The 23,131-nt window shown below is 37.4% G+C and overlaps 1 protein-coding gene across 1 annotated transcript in view; it reads left to right on the forward strand.

Moving 5' to 3' along the window:
- The first annotated feature begins 6,118 nt into the window (after positions 1–6,118).
- LOC120777384 (cubilin homolog) overlaps positions 6,119–23,131 on the forward strand; it is a 29,815-nt gene continuing 12,802 nt past the window's right edge. Inside the window, exons 1-12 of the mRNA XM_040108675.1 lie at positions 6,119–6,661; positions 13,124–13,227; positions 13,298–13,679; positions 16,009–16,245; positions 16,590–17,342; positions 17,405–17,728; positions 17,799–17,964; positions 18,074–18,315; positions 18,383–18,759; positions 18,823–18,956; positions 19,330–19,519; positions 21,548–23,063. Of these exons, the coding sequence (XP_039964609.1) occupies positions 6,119–6,661; positions 13,124–13,227; positions 13,298–13,679; positions 16,009–16,245; positions 16,590–17,342; positions 17,405–17,728; positions 17,799–17,964; positions 18,074–18,315; positions 18,383–18,759; positions 18,823–18,956; positions 19,330–19,519; positions 21,548–23,063 (4,968 nt within the window). The remainder of the gene's footprint in view (positions 6,662–13,123; positions 13,228–13,297; positions 13,680–16,008; positions 16,246–16,589; positions 17,343–17,404; positions 17,729–17,798; positions 17,965–18,073; positions 18,316–18,382; positions 18,760–18,822; positions 18,957–19,329; positions 19,520–21,547; positions 23,064–23,131) is intronic.

Below are 23,131 nucleotides of genomic sequence, written 5' to 3' on the forward strand. Positions count from 1 at the left end.
ACGTATTTTATATAATATAATGGAGAAGCAGATATTTAAAATTTTAGGGTTTTTTAGGAAAATTGGTGGAAATTTTTATAAATATTTGTTGCGAAAGCATTTGGTGTTCTATTTCAAACGTTTGTCTCAACTTTTTCTATGTTTAGCAAACATCGCTCACGCTTATACGCAGGATTCCAGCAATGCCTTTGCTCTTGTATTTCATTTAGGCGAAATTGTATTTAACAACATTTATTAAGAGACTTCATACGCGTCGCGAAAAAATGACTCAATTAAATTTCCTGTTTCTTGGCAACATAATTAAATTATCTTCAAACATGATGTGTTTCTTGTGTGCAATCTTATCTGCGTTTCTTTCAGTTCTATACTACAGAAGAGACGCTTGGTGAGTTTCTATAAGAAATTTCACAGATTCTATGCAACATACATATGTATATACCTATACAAGTAAATAGGCAACCGGAACTTCAAAATCCTTATAGTTATTAGGTGCATGGAAGATGGGGGAACAATTCACCCGAAGCAAGTGGAGTCACTGTTGTTAGAAAGACTCGTTCTTTGAATTTCATTCTTAAAACTTATATATTTGCATACTTACATGGTATACATAAGTCAACCGGAAGCTCGAAAACCTTTATAATAGGTATTTGGGGCCTACGGGAACGATTGACCCGATTTTACCTATTTTTTACAGAAGGGTCCATTATTCAGACTCTGTGAAATGTAATGCTTCTGACGTATTTATTAAGTGAGGTTTCGGAGGAAGCGGAATATTTTACACAAGCAAATTTCGTTGATACATATAATTCTGGAGTTTATGAAATGATTTATGAAGGCTATTGCGGGCGGGACCACTCCCACTTTTTTGCGTTGCAAGTTTTGTATCTTCATTTGAAGCTTATTATAGCATTTTATAGCCTAGCCTAGGATAAGAGAGCTCGACATATCTAGCGAGTCCTTTCGAATGATTTTGGTGGATATTATGGGTACGAAGCGCTATCTTTCTCGGCTCGTCCCGATAAAACTAAATTTTTTTCAAAACCGTAAACATGCCACTTTGGACATGTTTTATCGTGCAAACTCCAATCCCACATTCCCACTACAACTGCCGATAAGACATGGATTCATGAGTTCGACATGCAAACAAATCAATAATCATCGGAATTCACTCCATTCGAAACGATCCAAGACCAATAAATCACGCGAAAGTTGCTCAAAAATCATGGTTTAGTGCATCATGAATTTGTTCCGGAGGGACAGACCGTCAATAAAAAGTTCTATTTGGCCGTATTGTGGAGTTTACAAGAGCGCCTCAGTCGTTCTTCCTTTTCGCTATTTGGCGCCAACTGGAACTTTCAAGTGTAGCCAGATCCATCTCCACCTGGTATTTCCAACGGAGTAGAGGTCTTTCTCTTCTTCTGATGTGTTGGAGTGTTTTCATCCATTCGGATGCCATGACTTAGCCAGCATAGCCGCTGTCTCTTAATTCGCTGATCTATGTCCATACATCTTCCGCAGAATCATTCTCTCGAAAACTCGTAACGCCGACTCATCGGATCTTGTCTTCGTCCATGCCTCTACATGGTGTACGGGGGATGATGAATGACTTGTAGAATTTGGTCTTTGTTCGTCGAGAGAGGACTTTACTTCTCAAATGTCTACTCAATCCTAAATAGCATTGTTGACAAGAATTATTCTGCATTGGATTTCGAGAATGACGTTGTTGTTGGTGTTAATGCTGAAATTATCTACGACTTCGAAGTTATGACTGTCAACAATGACGTACAACCAAGTACTGTACCATATGTTTGATGACAGGAGATATTTCGTCTTGCCCTCGTCCACCACCAAACCTATTTGCTTCGTTTCTTTGTATTGAGTATATACGTAAATATTAAAGAAAGGTTTAATTTTGAGATATTAAAAAAGGTGAAGTAAACTTTTATCACAGTGTTTGCTGAAACCAAAATAATTATATCGCGAGCATCTATCAGTTTTATTCCTCCAAATTCTTCGCTTTAGCTGAGACGATTTGCAAAAAATATGTTAAACAGTTTTGTCAAAACACACGTAATAACGTATCGTTAGACAAATAGTCCCATCTGTTATAGAGATATAATATGATTTGGTGATATTAATAGAAACAGTTAGACAGCCGCTGTTAACAAATGAAGCACATTGTTGTTGTCATTCTTTGTAGTGTTAGTGTAAGAGAGTAGCAACGGCAAACTAAGAAAGTAATATAATATAAGTATTTAAGTACATACAAATGCACTCATATATATTTGCGCACAGGTGTAAAGGAAACCAGGATGTCATCGAACGAAATATCCATAAATCATTTTTGGATTTCGATGGCAATGCTGTCGAAAAGCAATGAAAACTTAAGTCCAATGGATTCAGACTCGGAGTCATGTAAAAAAAAAACACACCGATTAGTAAGAATCGTCTACATGTAAAATACATTAAATACAGATATGAAAATACACACATTATAGCTAAGTAGTGCATATAATACATATTGCATGCGACACAAGCGTTGGACATCTCTGTGATGTCGTTGTGGCGAATTTTGCGAAAAGATCTTAGCATACATCCTAACAAAATCAAATTGACGCAAGAACTGAAGCCGCTTGACCACCAGAATCGTCGTATGTTCGTGAATTGGGCTGAGCAACAACTTGCAAATGGTCCGGATTTTCATCGAAAACTCATCTTCAGCGATGAGGCTCATTTCTGCCCGAATGACTTCGTCAATAAGCAAAATATGCGTTATTGGTCAGGCAAAGCCTTCATGAGTCACCATTGCATCTCGAAAAAATTACGACTTGGTGCTGTCTATGGTCCGACGGCGTCATTGGGCCGTACTTCTTCCGTGATGATCAAGACCGACACGTTACTGTGAATGGAAATCACTACCGCTCAATGTAACCGAATATTTTTACCCCGAATTGGATAATATGGACTTGAACAGTAAAAATTACGTGACCGCAAACCTATAAAATGCCACAACTAAGGACTAAATTAAGATAAATGTGTGTAAGTGAAAAGCAGTAGCAAGAGGCACTTGTGCGTAAAAAAAATTTGGGAAAGTGAGGTAGCCCCGCCCTCTAATAAGTTTCATGTACATATCTCTTAAGCCACTAAAGTTACAATACCGAAATTCGCCCAGCACAGATATTATAACAACTCCTACTCACTCTCCATATAACGGTACTCTTCAAAACTACTGAAAGCGCAACAAACGAATAACTAAATACGCCAGATACGTTTAATTTTACCACCGAGATTATATAAGTGGGCTATATGGGAGCGTTTGACGATGGAAGTGGCACTGCCCACTTCTAGATGAAATCACATATCTCGGAATCCAATCGACGGATTTCGATTAAATTTAGTACGTAGCATTTTCCTCATATTTCTATGTCACCGTGTGAAAATGGGCGCAATCGGACTACAACCACACCTACCTTGAGTTAAGTTAATCTGATAGGCCAATAAGCCACGCATAGACCAGTTTTGGTTCTTTCCGACCTCCTATATAGCAAAATTTTCAACTCCATTTGATTCATTCACTTTCCAGTACACTAATCAAAAAGTATTTAATGAAACGGAATACAATTTTGCACTAATAATTTCTTTAAGGTATGCCACTATATGACTAAAAATTGTGCAAATCCAAACAAAACTGTTCAAGCGCCTACGTACCCCAGTATCTATAGTTGACTTTTGACCGAAAATATCGGTCTATATGTGAGATATACAATCGAACATCCATATGATCAGCTGACTATGATCCATATAATTGGTGGTTATATGCAATGTACTTTAATGAAACCCAGTTTACAGTTTTTAGTATGACGCATGATAATAGTTAATAGATAAAATCAGGTCGATACTACTCCAACTGTTATATACTCATACTACACATAGTGATTTTCCTTTTCTAACAAATTTTGATATTATCGGCCTCAACACTCGCGCCGTTAGTTCTGTTTTTTCCAGACTGGACAAGGAAGCAAAGCAAATGGGTCTGGTAGTGAAAGAGGGCAAGACGAAATATCTCCTGTCACTGTTGACAGTCATAACTTTGAAGTTGTAGACAATTTCGTCTATTTGGGAACCAGTATTAACACCACCAACAATGCCAGCCTGGAAATACAACGCAGGATAACTCTTGCCAATAGGTGCTACTTCGGACTGAGCAGGCAATTGAAAAGTAAAGTCCTCTCTCGACGAACAAAAACCAAACTCTATGAGTCGCTCATAATTTCCATCCTGCTATATGGTGGAGAGGCTTGGATGATGACATGAACTGATGAGTCGACGTTGCGAGTTTTCGAGAGAAAAGTTCTGCGAAAGATTTATGGTCCTTTGCGCATTGGCCACAGCGAATATCGCATTCGATGGAACGGTGAGCTGTACGAGATATACGACGACATTGACATATGTATGTAGTTCAGCGAATTAAAAGACAGCGGCTACGCTGGCTAGGTCATGTTGTCCAAAGTACGCAGTACCCGCCGGGGGAAGCAGAGGAAGAGGAAGACATTCACTGCGTTGAAAGGCCCAGGTGGAGACCTGGCTACGCTTGGAATATCCAATTGGCGCCACGTAGCGAAAAGAAGAAACGACTGGCGCGCTGTTGTTAACTCGGCTATAATCGCGTAAGCGGTTTCTACACCAATTAAGAAGAAGCACAAATCTTTTGCCGAATATGTCCGTTAGTTATAAGTTATATATAGTATATGTATATACAATATTGCTTAGATTCCGATCCTCTGGTTGACGTTTAACATCTAAATGTATTTCTCTGACTTTGATTATTGCAAATCGCAAGAGTATACAATGTTCGGTTGAAATCGAACTTAGCCCTTTCTCACTTGTTATATTTCCTGTTGATTTAACAATCTTTTAGTAGTAGTGGCGCGACTACACCTACTTTCTAAAAATTTTCAGCCCTCAGGTGCCTCTCACTTGAATTGGAGCTCAGGTTTAGCACTTAAAAGACTTTTCCATAATGGCGCTTTATGGGCGTGGCAACAAAAATAGTTATTTGAGAACTAAATTTTTGATGCGTTTTCACTTACTATTACTTATTACTCCCTATCTACCTGTTGTATAGTTGAGACTCCTGCGGAGAGGGAGATAAGAATATTCCCGCGGTAAGGCATGCCTGTCGTAGGAGGCGACTAAAATCCAAATGCACTATGTCCGACATTCACATGTCTGGTTTATTGAATGTCCTGGCATAGTCAGAGATGTCAGAAAAGTGCTATATTGAGATACTATCATATTCTTTGAATGGGTTTGCGATTATATAACAAACACTAAATGATTTGACGGACAATATTTACAACATGACATCATACAGTCGGGTTCTTTCAGGAATTCCTTGGAATTTTGGGGAAATTAGCTTAAGCGCAGCTTGGGCCTCACACTGAAGACTAAAACATGGTGCCTCTCACTGCTCGATGGCCCTGGCCCTTTAGGGAGATTCGTGGTGGCTGTGGTTTAAACCTAAATACGGTTTAGCCCAATGTGGAGTCGCACTGCAGGGCGTGGGTGCCGGACCCAGAGTACGCCAGAGGTTTTAGGTGGGGGCCTCGCACCCGACTCACTGGGTGGCAAAGGGAGTCCCACCCTTTCAATTTGGAACCAAAGTGTATGTGTGTGTGGCAGGCACTCATACCTTGGTTTTTCCAGAGTGTAGTGTGGGTGCACACACTTAAAAATTTTCAGCCCTCAGGTGCCTCTCAGGGCACTGATAAAAGACTTTTCCATAATGGCGCTTTATGGGCGTGGCAACAAAAATAGTTATTTGAGAACTAAATTTTTGATGCGTTTTCACTTACTATTACTTATTACTCCCTATCTACGCATGTCCACTTATATTAATATTTGATATATTTATATCAGTTTTAAAATCGGGTGGCTACAAATAAATACATATGTATAAATTATCAGCACACTTATAGTATATGTAAATAAAAGCGACAAATCAAATAATTTTATAATAACGCCCCTTTTTTGTTTTTTCGTTGCCTGGTATAAATGCAGGCCTCTATCATAAATTCCGTTCAGTACTTTAAACGTTCGGCGTGAGAATCCATCAAAAATGTGCATTAGAAAGTGTTTCATATCGTTGTTAATAATTGTGAAGATATTTAGTACCGCTAGTGATGAATTCAGTGAACAGCCTCAAATTCATGCCAATGATGGAAAATTGATATTTCGTGCGGCGCCTTATCGAAATATCACACTTCGCGTTAAAGGTGAAGGAGGCATTTTTCTTAACTCAGTGAATATTCTAAATAAAGTGAAAAAGAAAAGGACACAACTCGGGCCGATTCAAAACGAAGATGTGTTAACTGCCGAACGTCTGCGTGCATTATTAGCCACATTCAAATCAGATTTGCAATCGCTGGGCGTACGTTATGCCATCTTGCAAAATCGGACACGGGGCCGTGGTCTGTCAATTGATATACGCCGTACTTCGGGGCGTTTACAACGGGTTCAAACTCGAATCACGCAAATCGAGAACATTATTCTGAAAAATGAGTGCGAAGATAAGAGTGACAATGGTACGAAGTGCAAGAATGGTGGTACCTGTTACGATGGCTACAACAACTTTCACTGTGAATGTCCAAATGGATGGTCTGTGAGTAGGAGGTTTAAATATTTAAGTATTAAAGATAGCAGTAAAACATTAATAGATTCCTGATGAATAAACATTACTGAATATTTCGTGTGAATTTGAATTAATAATAGAAACACGACGACTACCGAATGCTTACTTATACCAAGCTAATTTTACGACATGACAATTTTCTGGTTTCAGTTAGAAATATAACAGTCTCGTAGCTCCTGAAAAAGTAAGAAAAACAACTGTACTTAGATTATGGAGGAATTCACGGTCGTAAAAAATTACCTGTTAAACTTAAACTTTCATGAGATTGACTGCTTGTGGACACATTGTGGCGGAATGGATTTTATACAATGTATGTGATTTCATTAAAAAATGGTAGAGTGTTACAATATGTCCCAGAGTTGTGTCGATTTTTTTTTTAAACTGGAATCTATTTCTTTATTGACGTAGACACCGCTTAAGCGGTTATAGCCAAGTTTACAACAGCGCGTCAGTCATTCTTCTCTGCGCTGTTTTGCGCCATTTGATGATTCCAAGCGTAGCCAGGTCTTTCTAACCCTTCTCTTCCTCTGCATCCCAGGACGGGTAATGCGTCGAATACTCTCAGACCTAGAGTGTTTTTATCCATTCGGACGACATGTCTATCTCTTAATTCCCTAAACTATCTTAATGTTGTCGTATATCTCGTACAGCACTTCGTTCCAATGATTGCGGCATTCGCAAAGGACCATAAATGTTGTGCAAAACCTTTCTCTCAAAAACTCGTAACGCCGACTCATCAGATGTTGTCATTCCATATGCCTCTGCACCAATAGCAGAACGGAGATGATGTGTGACTTGTAGAATTTGCCTTTTGTTCGTGGAGAGCGGACTTTACTTCTCAGTCCGAAGTAGCACCTGTTGGCAAGAGTTATTCTGCGTTGGATTTCGAGGCTGAGTACTTCAGATAAAACTCAATCTCAATCAACGGTATACATATATAGTGTTTGCTGTCTGATTTTCAACGCTTTCAAAGTAGTACTAGAGGCGGTTGAGTAGTTCCGACGATTAAAATTTTGCAAAAAGGCAGTTGGAACATTTAAAACAGTGTTGCTCACGTGACTCCGTCTGGTTCACAACAACTCCACTTACAATAAATCTGGTATTCATTAAGAACCATACGCAAAATGATCAAAAAGTTGGCTTACGTTGGCACCGTCACGAAGTCTGACTCGATAGTGGCTCGTATCCACCCTGCTTACTTTATTGTTGGTTTAGAAGAAATATGAATAGTTTTAAGTCCAAATATTTTTTGTTATTTTGTTGTAATTTTATTGACGTGGTTGGCTCTGGAGTTAAACTTTCTTTTTCTCAAAATTTTGAAATATTTCCAGGCGTAATTCCATAGGGAGATTTTGGCTTTTAAGGATTTTAACCAAGTTCTGAAAAGACAACAACACAGATATCAGCACACACGAAAATTTTAGGTACATACATATTATCGATGTGTCAGGTTGTATCAGTTGGCTGGCTTGTCAGCTATCTTTAATCTATCTTTGAATATGCACCGAAAAGTGGGCGTCATACAGTCACTAAACGATATGTATGGTATACATAAAGAAATATATACATATGAATGATTCCGGGTGCCCGACCGCCAGTGCAAGCGATAACTTGAGATTGTAATTTCGAAGAGGGCATCGAAGTATGAATGAGCACCTGGGTTTACAACTATTCACAAGTGTGAACCCCTTATTGGTTTAAAGCAAACCATAAAGCGCTAAAGCTAAATCGACCAAACCTGCTGAATACAAGTCTTTAGAACTTATTCTCATACTCTCCGCATCTATATAACGGTTACGTTGAAAACTACTTAAAATGCGAAACTCGCTAGATAAATACGTCGGAAGCCTGAACTTTCGTAACCAAGATGATGGAATATGTATAAAATGAGCAGGACACCGCCTATTATTAGCTAACCCTGGATCTAAAGATTATTTCGACATTCTTATGGTACATTGCGAAAATGGCCATAGCTTTATGACAATTTTAAAGTTCATACGATTATTTGAAGGTACAGGGTATATGGTAGAACACGGAAAGATCCTGTTACTATTTTTCTTCCGGTTTTTTCCTTTAGAATCTTTGGACCAGGATTTACCACGGCTGTTTCTGTCAGTGCAAGGCCTAAAATGCTTTCAAAGATTGTCTTTGGTCCATATTTGGTCCATTGTGTCAACGCCAGCTTTATTTTTATTATTAAAATTTATCATTTCTGGTTTTTGTTTAGCATCATCACCAACTGATGCATCTGAATGCATTGGCGATAATAGAATGACAGCTTTATTTTTTTTAGGGACGTAGGAACACATCTTAACTTCTTCGTGAAATCCAAAAACTGTCGAATGCCATGCCAACAATGGTAATATTTCACGTTAACAAATATTTAGCAACGGGTAGAGTAGTAAAGAAGTTATTCATGCAAATGTTTTTACCAATACCGCGGTATGGAGCCGCCAATTCTTTCATTACTCTCTCACCCTAATTTTTTTCTCGAGTGTTTTCTGTTTTACGAGTGTAGATAATCCCTTGCAAAGGATATGCGTTCCCCGCAATACATATCCACCAGATCTTTATACCATACTTAGCTGGTTTCGAATAAAAATTGGAGTGCCACATATAAAAAGTGTGATCTGTATTTGAATTATTTGCTCCAGCACAAATCAAGATACCGGAGAATGAATCATTTTCGGGTATCGTAACGGGCGTCCATTGATGCTGAGAGTTTGGATGATCAGAATTATATTCATGAAAAATAGTTGGGGCTTTCTTGTTAGTGTGACGAACGATTATATCAGCAATTTGTGGGTACCCGGGTACCCGGTTGCTAAAAGACGTCGGTAAATTTGGTTACTAAGGGTTAATGAACAACACTTCTCGAATCAGCAAATTGCACTCCAAATTGGTTGGTTCCAAAATTGTTCGAAATTTATAAAAAAAAGTGCGAAATTTATGTTCAGAGACCCAAGCCACAATGTTAAAAGGTAAGCTAAGCTTGCGAGATAAAATCCGTATTCGTGACGAAGCCACCTAAATCAAGCTAACATGTGTACAAACGACACTGCCAGATTGCCATCTCATTGAAAAGTTATATTAAAACGGTTTCTGAGCATAAGGAACGAATAAATGGTTGTTAGACTGAAACTTAAACTGATGTCCTTAGAAAACTAATAGAGACAATGCCCGATAGAATTTTCAAACTCATAACATCAAAAATAAGTGTATATATAATAACCATTGACTATTCACTAGAAAAATATGATTACACTCCTCTTCTTTACAATAATTCATATGGGGTTAAGGGGATATTCTGGCCTAGACGCATAAATTTTAGGCATTTTTTAAACTAAGATAAAAAAAATGAAAAACATTTTTACTATCCATTTTTTTATATGTTTTTTATTGACATTTTAATAATATAAAAAAAATTGCAAAAAAAACCAAAATTCGTCGTTCGTTCACAAAAAACAAAAATATTCTTCATTAGTAAGGATGTCGTTATCGGATTAACCATTAAAAAAAAAAAAATAACAAAATGGCGTCGACTTGAAAAAAAAAATTTTTTACCCGATTTTTTCGATTTTTTCGACCTTTTCGAATTTTTTAAAAATACTTCAAATCAAAATTTTTGGGTATTCAAGGCAGACACGATAGAGCATTGTATAAAGAAGTTATATGCCAAATTTCAAAGGAATCGGTGCAGTAGAACTTGAGATATCATGTCAACCACCTCAAAAAAAGTAGTTTCGAGAAAAACGCGTTTAGGAGAAAATTCTAGTGAACACGGAAGCCACGTCACAAAATCGGCTGTATCGAATAAGTCGAATTTTGAAAAATCCTTCCAAGGTCATATTTTTGAAAGTCTAAACTTTCAAAATTTGGAAAAAATCGATTTTTTCCAAAATCCTAGGCCAGAATACCCCTTTAATGAAATGTCTGAGAATTTTGAGGACATTTTTCGAAATACCTTATTTTGAGAACAAATTATTAATGAAAATTAAGAAGTATTGACCCGATTCAATCCGCTTTTGACATTCCGGCATACTATTATCGGGAAAGGATTCTCTCCTAATGTGATTTCAATTAAAAATGACGCCGGACCTCCAATTTTGACACCGTTGCTTTAAAGCTTTAACACACTTTAGTAGTTTTTACGAAAACCGTTATCTGGGAATTAGGTGGGGTCATCAGCCGATCGCAAGAAATATTGAAAATATTTGTTCTGTGCAAATTTAAGTGTTATAGCTTAATAAGTTCTGAAAATAAATACATACATTACATTTATTAGGTGGGGTCACAACCACTTTTTTAAGATTTTCAAATCACAACTGCTCTTCCTTAATGTGATTCGTTGTGCGAAATTTGAGTTCTGTATCTTAATTTGCGGATTATTTATGGCATTTTATATGTTTTCAATTAATGATGCTTTGTGAGCGTGACAGTGGGCTGATTACGGCCACCTACGAACCCGTCTAAATAACATGCGTTCCAAGTTTCATAACGATATCTTAATTTTTACTCAGGTTACAGTTGGGTCAAACCACTTCAAGTAGTCCATCTCCGATTTTGAAAATTAGCAATTCATTAGGAAGGGGACCAGACGCATACCCCGTGATATAAATATTTCGTTAAAATTATTATTTTTTGTCAAAGTTATTGAAGGTTGAAATTTAGAGGACGATAAAATTGTAAAATTATTTTCTCGTAAACTACTGGAGATAAATCGATGAAATTTTGTGAAGTCAAAGAAAAATGTTCGTGCTATATTATAAATATTTTTTCATGAACCATTTGTTTAAATAATAATATTTTACATAATTTTTTGTTAAACAATTGAAATTTTTTAAGTGTTGTTCACGCTAAAAAAACTGACAAGTGTGTGACATAACGCCGAAAATATTCACCTTTAATAAACTGCAAAAAAATTTTTGTTCATTCATATCATTCCAAAGATATTGAATTTTTTGTCCCCCTAACGCTCTTAAACGTATGGAGTATCGATTGTGGCGCAGTGCGCTCTTAAACTCTTGACATCTGTGCCGCAAGAACGCATATTGCGTAACTATCGATGTGCCATTTATATTACAGGGTATGCGTTTGGTCCCCTTCATAATGAACTGCTAATTTTCAAAATCGGAGATTTTTCGAAATTTTCATGGACCAATTGACGTGGTTTGACCCAGTTTGCAGACAGAGATACGGATAAACGGAGATTAGGATTTCAACTCGTCTCTCATTCATCCTAATCATTTATATATATATATATATATATGTATGTATGTATATAACACTATATCTATCTCGATTACTTTTAAGTAATACAAACAATCGTTGTGAACAAAACTAAAATACTCAATAGTATTAACCAAGGACCTCCTCCGAATGTGCAGCTTTTTCTCAGATTGATAATAACAGAAATTTTGGAACACATTCCGACAATAAAGTCCCCGAAAATTGTAAATAAAAAGAAAATATTGAAGTATTCATCAATAATCAAAGTAATACCCACCAGATGTAATACATTTATACCAACGATTTCTCCAGTCTTCGGAGTACTTTTCAATTGCATTCAGCACCTTCAACGAATTTAGTTTTATCTCTTCGATCGAATGAAAACGGGTTCCACGGAGCAACAATTTCAGATTGGGGAACAAGAAAAAAGAACACAGAGCCAAATCTGGTGACTACGTTGGTTGTTTAATGGTAATCATTGAGTTTTTGGGTTTAAATGCGGTCACTATCGTACTCTTTTTGAAATTCAGCTTTATCGGGACGAGCCAAGCAAGAAAGCGTTTCATACCCAAAATATCGACCAAAATCATTCGAACGAACTCGAGAGAGATGTCGATCTCTCTTGCCATCTCCATAACACTTACCTGACGATTTTCAAGCACTATACTTTCACTTTTTTAAATTTTCATTAGTTGAAGTGGGCGAAAGTCGTTCATTACGTCCAGGCATGGCTTCAACGATCTCTCGACCGTCTTGGAAGGCTTGGTACCACTCGTAACCTTGTGTTTTTAATAAAACTGAATCATCGTAAGCCTTTTCCAACATTCGCAATGACTCCGCACACAAAATTTGTTTATAAATACAAAATTTTAGACAAATTCTTTGTTCGATATTTTTAGCCATTACAAAAATACCAACGCACTACTGAGGTGTACCGACTTAAGCAGCTGCTATAAACAAACTGATTAATAGATTGTGCCCATTTTTGGAAAAGTAATTAAAGATCCTTTACCCGGGCTATTTAATTACAATTTCCGGGTGCTTTTTTCTCACAAAGTATATAAGCCAAATGGACTATAAATACGGTTTTATGCTATTTTTATTTATGAGTATAAAATGAAAAATGTGTACTTTTTATGAATAACAAAAATGTATATAATAGTTAATTCCAAACATACATATGTATATTTTCTTTTTATTAAGGGAAAAACGTGCGAAGAAGATGTGGACGAGTGTTATTTATTTGCGGGTACCGATTTGGGCTGCCAAAATAACGGAGACTGTATTAATACTTTAGGAAGTTTTAGGTAATATGTCAAGTTAAAATGAAATGTATAATAAAATATTGTAATTTTTTTTTAAATATTCAAATTTAAGTTGCTCTTGTCGTAACGGATTTTATGGCTCGCATTGCCGGATACGTAAAGCCGTTTGCGAGGAATCTGGCAATGAAGAACTATGTGGTCATGGAACATGCGTTTATGCGAATAACGATGCTGGTTACTCATGCATCTGTGATCAGGGCTGGACTAAGAATAAAGTAGTGCCTGAGGCTGCCTGTAATATAGACATAAACGAGTGTGAAGAAGCAACAAATCCCTGCCATAGTGAATGCATCAATTTACCGGGTAGCTTCAAATGTGCTCCGTGTCCCATTGGCTATACTGGGAATGGTCTTTTTTGCTCTGATATTAATGAATGTTCTACTGATAACGGCGGATGCAGCATTCGACCGAAAGTGTCGTGTATTAATACAGAGGTAACTTTACTCCGATATACATACATAAGTATTTTTAATTTAACTAAGTAAAAAAACGTCAACCCATTGGAAAAACGGCCGACTTCACCCAAAGCATAATATTTTTAGGAAAACATATTCCAATAATATCATTGCCTTTTACATATGTACTTGTATGTATATTAACATATATTAACGGCTTAAAGCATAGCGTCTACCAATAGAAATAACGTGATTTCGACAACTCGTGGCGGCCATGTTTGTTTACGAATTTGTGTCAAATTCTGAAGGTGTGTTCAGTTTGTTCTGTCACGTTTGGCCCTCTTCGCCGTCATAATGCTTCTCCTAAGCACGCTATTCAAATTGCGAAAATCGAAACAAATTATAATCTGCATGTTAGTGAGCCACCTTCCCGTTAAATAAAAACCGGTAATGACGGAAATATCGCTACTGTTTAGACCAGTGCTGAGCCCAATCCGAATCAACCGGTTCAACGTCGTTCTGCCTGTACAGTTAGATCGTTTGAAGTGCTTTGCCTATTGGCTGCTGGAAATGATGGAAGCCGACGATAATTTTCATCGAAAAATCATTAACAGTCAAGTGGTCGTCAAGATCATACGATTTAACGCTTATATATTATTTTCTCTGAGCTTGTATTAAATCGAGGGCTTACGCCAATCAACCGGCAACGCGCAAAAAGCTCAAAGAAAACGTTTAGCACACTGTAACTGAAACTCCAGCGCAAATGATACACCGAGTCATCGAAAATTTGCGTAAACGTGTGCAGACATGCCATCGGATCCATGGAGGCCATTCGGACGACATTTTGTTTAACTTATAAATGGCGTAAAATTATCTGCAAAACACAAAAAAGAAGAGAAACCATTTTGACCAAGTTTGAGTGTTTATTTCGTTTTAACAACACGCCGTTCTTATTGATACACCCTTTACAGGGTCCGGCACTTGAAGTGTAACCAACTTCAGACTGTTCGTCGCACTAGAATCGGCTGTTTATAAATTTGCTGAATGACAGTTCGGAGTATTGTTCACAAGTGTACAAAAGCGTTTTGCCAAAAGTGAACGCAAAAAAAATGATCAGCGATGGAATTCAAACGTAATGGTGTGATTGCTTTATGTTTAGCTGGAAAATCACAGCTAGCAATTGTTCGTGAGCTGAAACACTTTAATGTCAATAAAGTTTTTGCCTAACGCACCATCACTCGTTACAATGATACTGGTAGCATCGGAAAACGCCATGGAGGTAGTCATCAAAAGACTGCAACGTCACGTGAGATGGTTCGGCAAGTGAAGTAGCGACTTGAGCAAAATCCATGATGAAGTGCCAATCAAATGGTTAAAGAACTGAAAATATCCGATCGCAGCATCCGACACATATTGAAACATGAGCTCAAGATCAAGCCTTACAAGTTCCATAAGGCCCACGATCTCACATCGAAGTAGCAACAAGTAAGACTTGAGAGAGCGAAGTTGTTTTGCTTGGCAGAAAGCGGTCAAATTCCGAACATTGTGTTTCTGACGAAACATTTTTTCCAATAAACTCTCAAAACGATAGGGTATACTTGACCGACCGTTCATACGAGAATCTAAGCCATCGGTTAGCCACCAGGAGGCAGCACCCGCCACAAATAATGGTTTGGGCCGCTGTCACCGCAGATAGGCGTTCTCCAATTGTTTTCATCGAGCCTGGCGTCAAAGTAAATGCAACGTATTATCGGGAAAGTGTTCTGGAGGCTGCTTTGAAGTCGTGGGCAAACAAACATTTCGGTCGCAAACCATGGACGTTTCAACAAGACTCAGCACCGTCTCACAAAGCGCGAGTGAACCAAGAATGGCTGGAAAACAACGTTCCGAACTTCATTACGACCACCCAATGGCTCCCGAATTCACCAGATGCGAATCCAATGGATTATTCTATCTTTGCCATTTTGGATAGTAAGGTCCGAAGTAAAAAATACACCAGTCTCGAGATGCTGAAGAAAGCCATTGTCCGTGAGTGGACCAAAATACCGGCAAGTGAGATCGGGCAGCTTGCGATTCGTTTTTTGACCGTCTCAAGGCCATAGTTAAGGCAAAAGGTGGTTATATCGAGCAAAAGAGAGTTGGTCCTGAATTTATAGTTATTTTCACACATTTTGTACTTTGAAATTAATGAAAATAGTTTTCCAAACCGAATTTATGGCTTTTTTAATTGGTTACACTTCGAGTACTGACCCTGCACTATAATAAAAGCAAATTTCATTACATTGTGTCTATCAAGCAATAAATTACACATATTGGTTTGATAACCCGAAATAGTTGTTGATGTTAATTTTCTTTACAATTTTAATAGGGATCATATCACTGCGGCGAGTGTCCAGTGGGTTGGAAAGGTGATGGAAAAATATGTGAAAACACTGCTCCAGAAAGTTGTGATTCCAAAAACATATGCTTTACCGGCGCTAAATGTGAATATATTTCAAATACAGTCGTCTGCACCTGCCCACCGGGTATGTACGGTCATGGATTTGGTTCTGCTGGCTGCAGTTTACAGTTATTAACCGATCCTTGTACGAATCATTCATGTCAGGTTTGTATAAAATCACATGTCGTAAACTTACAATCGAGACTCAAGCGCTTAACATGACGTTCTTGGCCAGATTTGCAGTCAATTGAATTTTAAGAAATTATTGCTTATAGTCTTAAAAGAATACTATAGAAAACCCCGCGCAATTTTCAACTTTAACTTTTTTTCTTCTAGCGATTTCAATTTCTATTCACTCAGCATATCCTTAGTTACAAAAATTTACAAAATTATTTTTGGAATCAAACAGTTCTCGCGAAACCCAAGTGAACTTTAACTTAATTTTTTTTCGCCTTAGTCTCGATTATATTCTGACAAATTTTACAACAAAGAACTTTTATTTTGAGTAGAATAATGCAACTTGTGAAGTGGTGGGAAGCGGTACACGATGCTTTTGTGAACCCGGCTTTATGGGTCCCACATGTGATAAGCCCGATGCATGTCAATCTAGTCCGTGTCAAAACGGTGGCACCTGTGCTCTTCTGCTAAATAATAAATACCGCTGCTCCTGCCCGCGTGGAACCACCGGTCCAAACTGCGAAATAGTTAGAAGTTTTTGTGGATCCATAATACAACAAAGTACGGGCATGTTATCTTACCCTCCGAATGGTGGGGAATACCTGTCAAATGAACGATGTGCCTGGATAATACGCACCAATATTTCTCAAATATTAAATGTCACCTTTAGTAGATTTGATGTGGAACCAGCTACGGATTGCAACAAAGATTGGCTACAATTACACGATGGCCGTTCCTTAGCTTCAAGACTGATTGGGCGCTTTTGTGGAAACTCTTTACCTCTGGGCGGCAATATAAAAACTTCGCAACGTGCGCTGTTTTTCTGGTTTCGTTCTGATAATGAAACGACTGCCGCCGGTTTCAATTTAACTTGGAATTCAATAGATTATATTTGTGGAGGAGTGATCAATGTCAAAGAAGAAAGTGGAATAATACGATCGCCGGGTTATCCAGGAAATACGCCGCCTAATCGAGAGTGCGAATGGAAATTGAGTGCGCCATATGGCTATCGATTCCTTTTACGATTTTTTGAAATTAATTTGGGTAGTACCAGAGATAATAACTGCACCAGAGATAAAGTGCTTGTAAGTATGAACCACTTCTGGTCACTTTAATAGATGTAATTGATAAGGTTATTTTTCTGTAGATATACGATTCGGACTTATTATTAAGATCAATATGTGAACCAGCTCTGATAGAACCATTGCACTCTTCTTCCAACGTCATCCAACTACAATTTCATACGGATGCCCTCGGTACAGATAGCTCATTTCAGTTGCACTACGAAGTTGTCCCGACTGCACCCAACTGTGGCGGCATATTTACGGAGCCCGCAGGCGTCATTGCCGGCTACATTAACGGCCGCATTTGTTCGTATTTAATACAACAACCAATTGGCACAAAAATTCAGCTAGATTTTACAAATATCAATCTCGTCAAATCCGAAGGTTGTTACATACAAAAAATAGAAGTAAGTATAAACTTTTGAAAAAGAAGGCCAAAATATAATTAACAATCGTGAATACCTGCTTCATTGACAGATCTTCGATGGGAATACAGATGAAGCCAATCTTCTCAAAAGCCTTTGCGGCAATCAGGAAGGTATTGAGCCACTAACATCCAGCGGCAACATGATGCTAATACGTTATGAATACCTTTTGCCATCATTCAGTCTACCAAAGAGCTTCGAAGTGCAATATAAAAGGGGTACGAACAAATATATAACCTCATAACTGCTTTGACTATAAATATATGTATATAGTATGCAGAAATATCTAGAGAGGGCATATATGAATTAATAATTTATTTGTTTAAGTTTGCAATGAGGAATTTACATTCGCTGACGGAGGCTTTCTCACAACACCCAACTATCCAAAGTCGTATTATGAGCACATGGAATGCTCTTTTATCATACGAGGGCCAGTAAACACCGTTGTACACATTAATTTTACGGACTTTTCGATAAGTAAAGATAATGCACATCAGGAGTTAAACGACACTTCCCTATCCTTGCTGAGCAATACTACAACTTTCAGTGCTGACGAAACGTTTGTTGATGTAAATAAGACTAACATAGTTCGTCTCAAAAACCATTCCATAATACAAATGTATATTTTTTGAACAGGTTTACTTGTCGAATAACAATAAACGTCGCTATTATGAAGGCACATTCCTCCATCTGGTATCGGAGAAGAATGTTTTGCGCATAGTTTTTCATGGCGGCAGCAATCAACAAAAGGGGAGAGGCATACGCATTGAATATTATTTTGAAAAAATTAATTGCGGCGGCATTTTAACAGAAGACAGTGGCCGAATCCAACATTTGTCAATGGCCCATCCGGCGGCACAGGACTGCGAATGGGTGATCGAAGTGCCACAAGGAAAACACATTCAACTGAATGTACATTTTCAACATTGGAATATATTCAAATGCGATGCAGGCGATACAGATGTTGAAATTTATGCCAACGATACCTCCACCGAAGGTCAACTTTTGATGAGGTAAATTTGTGGTATTCTATGATTAAAAATTTAAACCGAAGTACAAATATGTGCATATTTTAGTTTTTGCCAGCAATCAAAAACTTTCAATGAATCATTCCTTGCGAAGACTATTACTGTAATCCTACATATGAGTCGCAAGATACGTTCTCTTGTCAATCTTGTGGTCGATTTTAAATCAATTGATAACAGTGCAGGTAAGCAGCGATAATTAAATGAGAAAAAATAAAAAAAAATAGATTTGTGTTATACTATATATGTATAAGAAAGCATTATACATATTGGAGTCGAGCAAAACCGACCCTACCGAATTCATGGGTTAAAAGGGACCCATATGCAAGAGAAAATATTTCTGTAAACAAAACTGTTTGGCTTAATTTTACAAGGAGTCAGTGATGCTTCGTAATGTAAGAAAATGTATTTTAAAATGTTTTTTTTTTTAATTATAGAACGGAACATAAATACTACATCTTATAAATATAAAAATTGTTTTTGAAATTCAAAACGCGCTGTCAATATATATATATATATATATATAAATTTAATTAAACTTTTTAAAATATATTTTAGCTTGTGGCGGGAATTTCACAGCGAGATACGGAGTTCTCAAAACACCATCCTGGCCGAATAATTACGATGATTCAATGGATTGTACATGGGTCATTAGTGCTCCATTAGGTCACAAAATAGAACTTGTCGTACAAAATTTCAGCGTAGAAACAACATCAGAAATTTGTAATGATGATTATTTAGAGATCAGGTAATTATGTATATAAGTATATCATAATTACATACTCATATAATATACGGAAGAAAGAGTTTCGCTGTATTTCGGCTGAATACCAAAGGGTGATCCATTTCGAAGTTCCCTACTTTTCAAAAGAAACAATACAGAAACTGAAAATTCAATGGAAAATGTTTATTATCATTAGAAAGAACATTCTGTGGCATTTATTCTTTGAAGATCAAGGGGGTATTCTACTCTAGAAGCATGAATTTCAGGTAATTTTTAAAGTGTCGTAAAAAAAAGGCCATTAATATTTTTGTTATCCATTTTTTATGGTGTTTTTATTGATATCTTAAGAATACAGAAAAAAAATTTTACAAAAAAATATTAAAAATTAAAATAATTAGAGGAGGGGGGAGAGACGGGTGCAAAAAAAATGGCGCATCCTGGTGACATTGATCCTGACTCTCCTGGTGGTCTGAAAAAAAATCAAAAGAAATTCTTAATCAGTAATGATGCTGTTATAGTCCCTATTTCAGGGAACACGAAAATTTTTTTTTTAAAAATGGCGACTATCTGAAAATAAAAATAATTTTTTACGCTTTTTTTATTTGAAATTCCTGAATTTTTTTAAAATATTAAAAACAAAAATTTTGACACGATGCTAGTAGGAACGATAAAGGATTATATAAAGAAGGTTCACACAAAATTTCAAGTAAATCGGTTGTATAGAACTTGAGATAATGCCGGTACCGTGTGGAAAAAAGTAGTTTCGAGAAAAACGCGTTTAAAAAATTCGATACGGCCGAACCGGGCTAGGTACTGCGTCACTAAAGTAACTGTAGCTCTTAAAATAATTTTAATTTTTAAAAATCCTTTGGAGGATATGTTCTTAAGGGTCTAAACTTTAAATATATGAAAAAAAATCGAATTTTTCAAAATTCTAGAGTAGAAAACCCCCTTAACTCTTTCAAATGTTGACCGCGGCTACATCGCAGATGCTTCATCCGTTGTGTCCAATTTTCGATTATTCGTTCGAGCATTTCGACTGATAACTGGCGAATGACACGTGTTATATTTTGCTCCAAGGCCTGAAGCGAAGCGAGATTGTCTCCATTGTCTTTAGATTTTACATACTCCTACAGCAAAAAGTCTACCAGTGTGATCATGGTGCCCAATCGACCGGTACATAACGTGAAATTATCTGCTCACCGAAGTGTTCTATCAATAAATCCATTGATTGATGCGAAATGTGGAAAGTGGCGCCGTCTTGTTAAAACCAAAAGTCGACGAGATCGCGTGCTTCAATTTCAGGCATCAAATAGTAGGCTTTCATGGCGCGATAACGGTCGCCATTGACGGTTACGTACTCACAGGTATTATTTTTGAAGGAATGTGAACCAACGGCTCACAAACCACACTAAACCGTTGTTTTTTTGGATGAGATGGTAGCTCTTAAATCTCTTCAGGCTGCTCTTCGTTCCAAATGCGGAAATTTTGCTCATCGCTGTAGGAAATTTGGCTCGAAAACGTCGAATCTTCTTGGAACTTTTCAAGAGCCCATAGAGCGAAGCGCTGTCTCTTGAGAAGGTTCACCGGCTTCAGTTCTTGGAATGCCAAGTCATTCCATATGTCAGTCCGAGTTGCCGCGAACGGCGCCGAATCAACTCTCCACGGTCTTTGTGTACACTCTCAGCTACGGCTGCTATATTTTTTACTACGTGTTGAAGGTGGTCTATTCGGTCGAATGTTATTCAATAATGAATGTTGGGTCTCAAGCTGGTTGATGGTTTTGCGAATAGTACGCTCAGTAGGCCAATTACATTGACCATAAGTGGACCATAAGAGATAATCTTCAAAAAATAAATGCCAAAGGATCTTCCTTCGAATTATAATACACAATTCTCTTCAAAATTAAAGTTTCTATGCTTTTTCTTTAAAAATGTCGCAAACCTCGAAATGTATCACCCTTTATCTAGTAGTTATTTAGTCTTTACTTACTGATAAATACTGCAGATTAATTGTTTAATATTAATGCTAATTTGCTCTCTTTTTATGCAGAAATGGTAAAAGCTCAACATCCCCTTTGATTGGCAAATTCTGCGGAAGTACAATTCCCGCACGTTTACCATCCTTTACAAATTACCTTTATCTTCATTTCGTTTCCGACTCATATATATCCGATAAGGGCTTCTTTATTACATGGCAGCAAACCGAAACCGGTTGTGGTGGCAAACTAAATTCGTACACGGGCTCCATACATTCTCCTCATAATTCGGATGTAAATGCTGGAACCGTGTCTTGTGACTGGCTAATAACTGTAGCTAGAGGATCAACAATAACAGCACATGTCACAGTTGTCGAAGACGACTCGGATTTATGCAGCCAAAATCTTCTAGCTGTATACGACGGACGAACTGTAAACAGTCCGCAATTAAAATTCAACTGTACGAACATTGGTAGCGCTGTTCAGTTAACAACTACTTCAAATCAGGCTTTAATAATTTACAACTTCGATAAGAGTGATGTTGAGAATGGCTTGCAGTTCTTCATCGATTACGAGACTAACTGTAATGCTAAACTGGATAACTTACAAGGCGTAATCGAATCACCGAACTTTCCTGACAACTATCCGCCAAACTTAAATTGTTTTTGGGATGTACACGGCGGTCAAAACAATAAATTTCAATTGATATTTTCGCATTTAAACGTTGAAATGCGAGATGAAAGTTGCGATTTCGACTTTGTGGATGTTATTGATTTGCGCAACGAAGACATACTATCCAAGCAGCATTTGTGTTCGACTCCTCATAGATCCATCACAACTGAAGGAAATCGGTTCCAAGTCAAATTTGTTACCGATTATTCTGAGCATGCGATAGGTTTTAGGCTGGAGTACAAACGGATCGGTTGTGGCGATAAATTGTCGGCGAATTATGGTAGCATACAGTCACCTAATGCTCCGTATAGCATCGATATGAACTGTGACTGGTACATTGAAGTTCAAGCAGGAAGAAAAATTATCCTTAACTTCCATGAAATACATATTGAAACTGAACGAGGTGACTGCATTGAAGATGGTATTATTGTTTCAGATGAAAAGAATTCCACCACTAACCTTTTAAAGGAGTGTCGTATAGATCAAGTTCCCGTTACAATAACATCACCGGCAAATCGCCTGTACATTCATTTTTTTACAAGTAATACAAGGTCGAGAAAGTATATTTCAGCCACATATAACACTCTAGATGCCTCATGTGGTGGAACCTTCCGCGGTAATAGCGGGCAAATCAAATACCCGACCAATTCGGATGTCTCTGGTATAAATACAGAATGTGTATGGCAAATCGTAGTAGATAACAGTTATGGAATAAATCTTGTTTTTGACACATTTAATATCAGTTGTAGCGGTACATTTTTAAGTGTCTGGAAGCCACTTGATAGTAGAGATCAACTTATACAAAAAACTTGTGGAAGCATATTACCCGAGAGCAGATGGATACAAAGTAATCGTCTGAAAGTGGTTTACAAAGCGAGTGCAGATGGTTGGGGAATATTTTCCTTCAAATTCAAGCGGGTAAGTCAAAGTCATTAATTTAAGCATAATCCAAAATTATTTATGCTTAATGAGCTTATTAAAAATTC

Source organism: Bactrocera tryoni, chromosome 5 (genome assembly GCF_016617805.1).
Source record: "Bactrocera tryoni isolate S06 chromosome 5, CSIRO_BtryS06_freeze2, whole genome shotgun sequence".
In the NCBI taxonomy this organism is placed as follows: Eukaryota; Metazoa; Arthropoda; class Insecta; order Diptera; family Tephritidae; genus Bactrocera; species Bactrocera tryoni.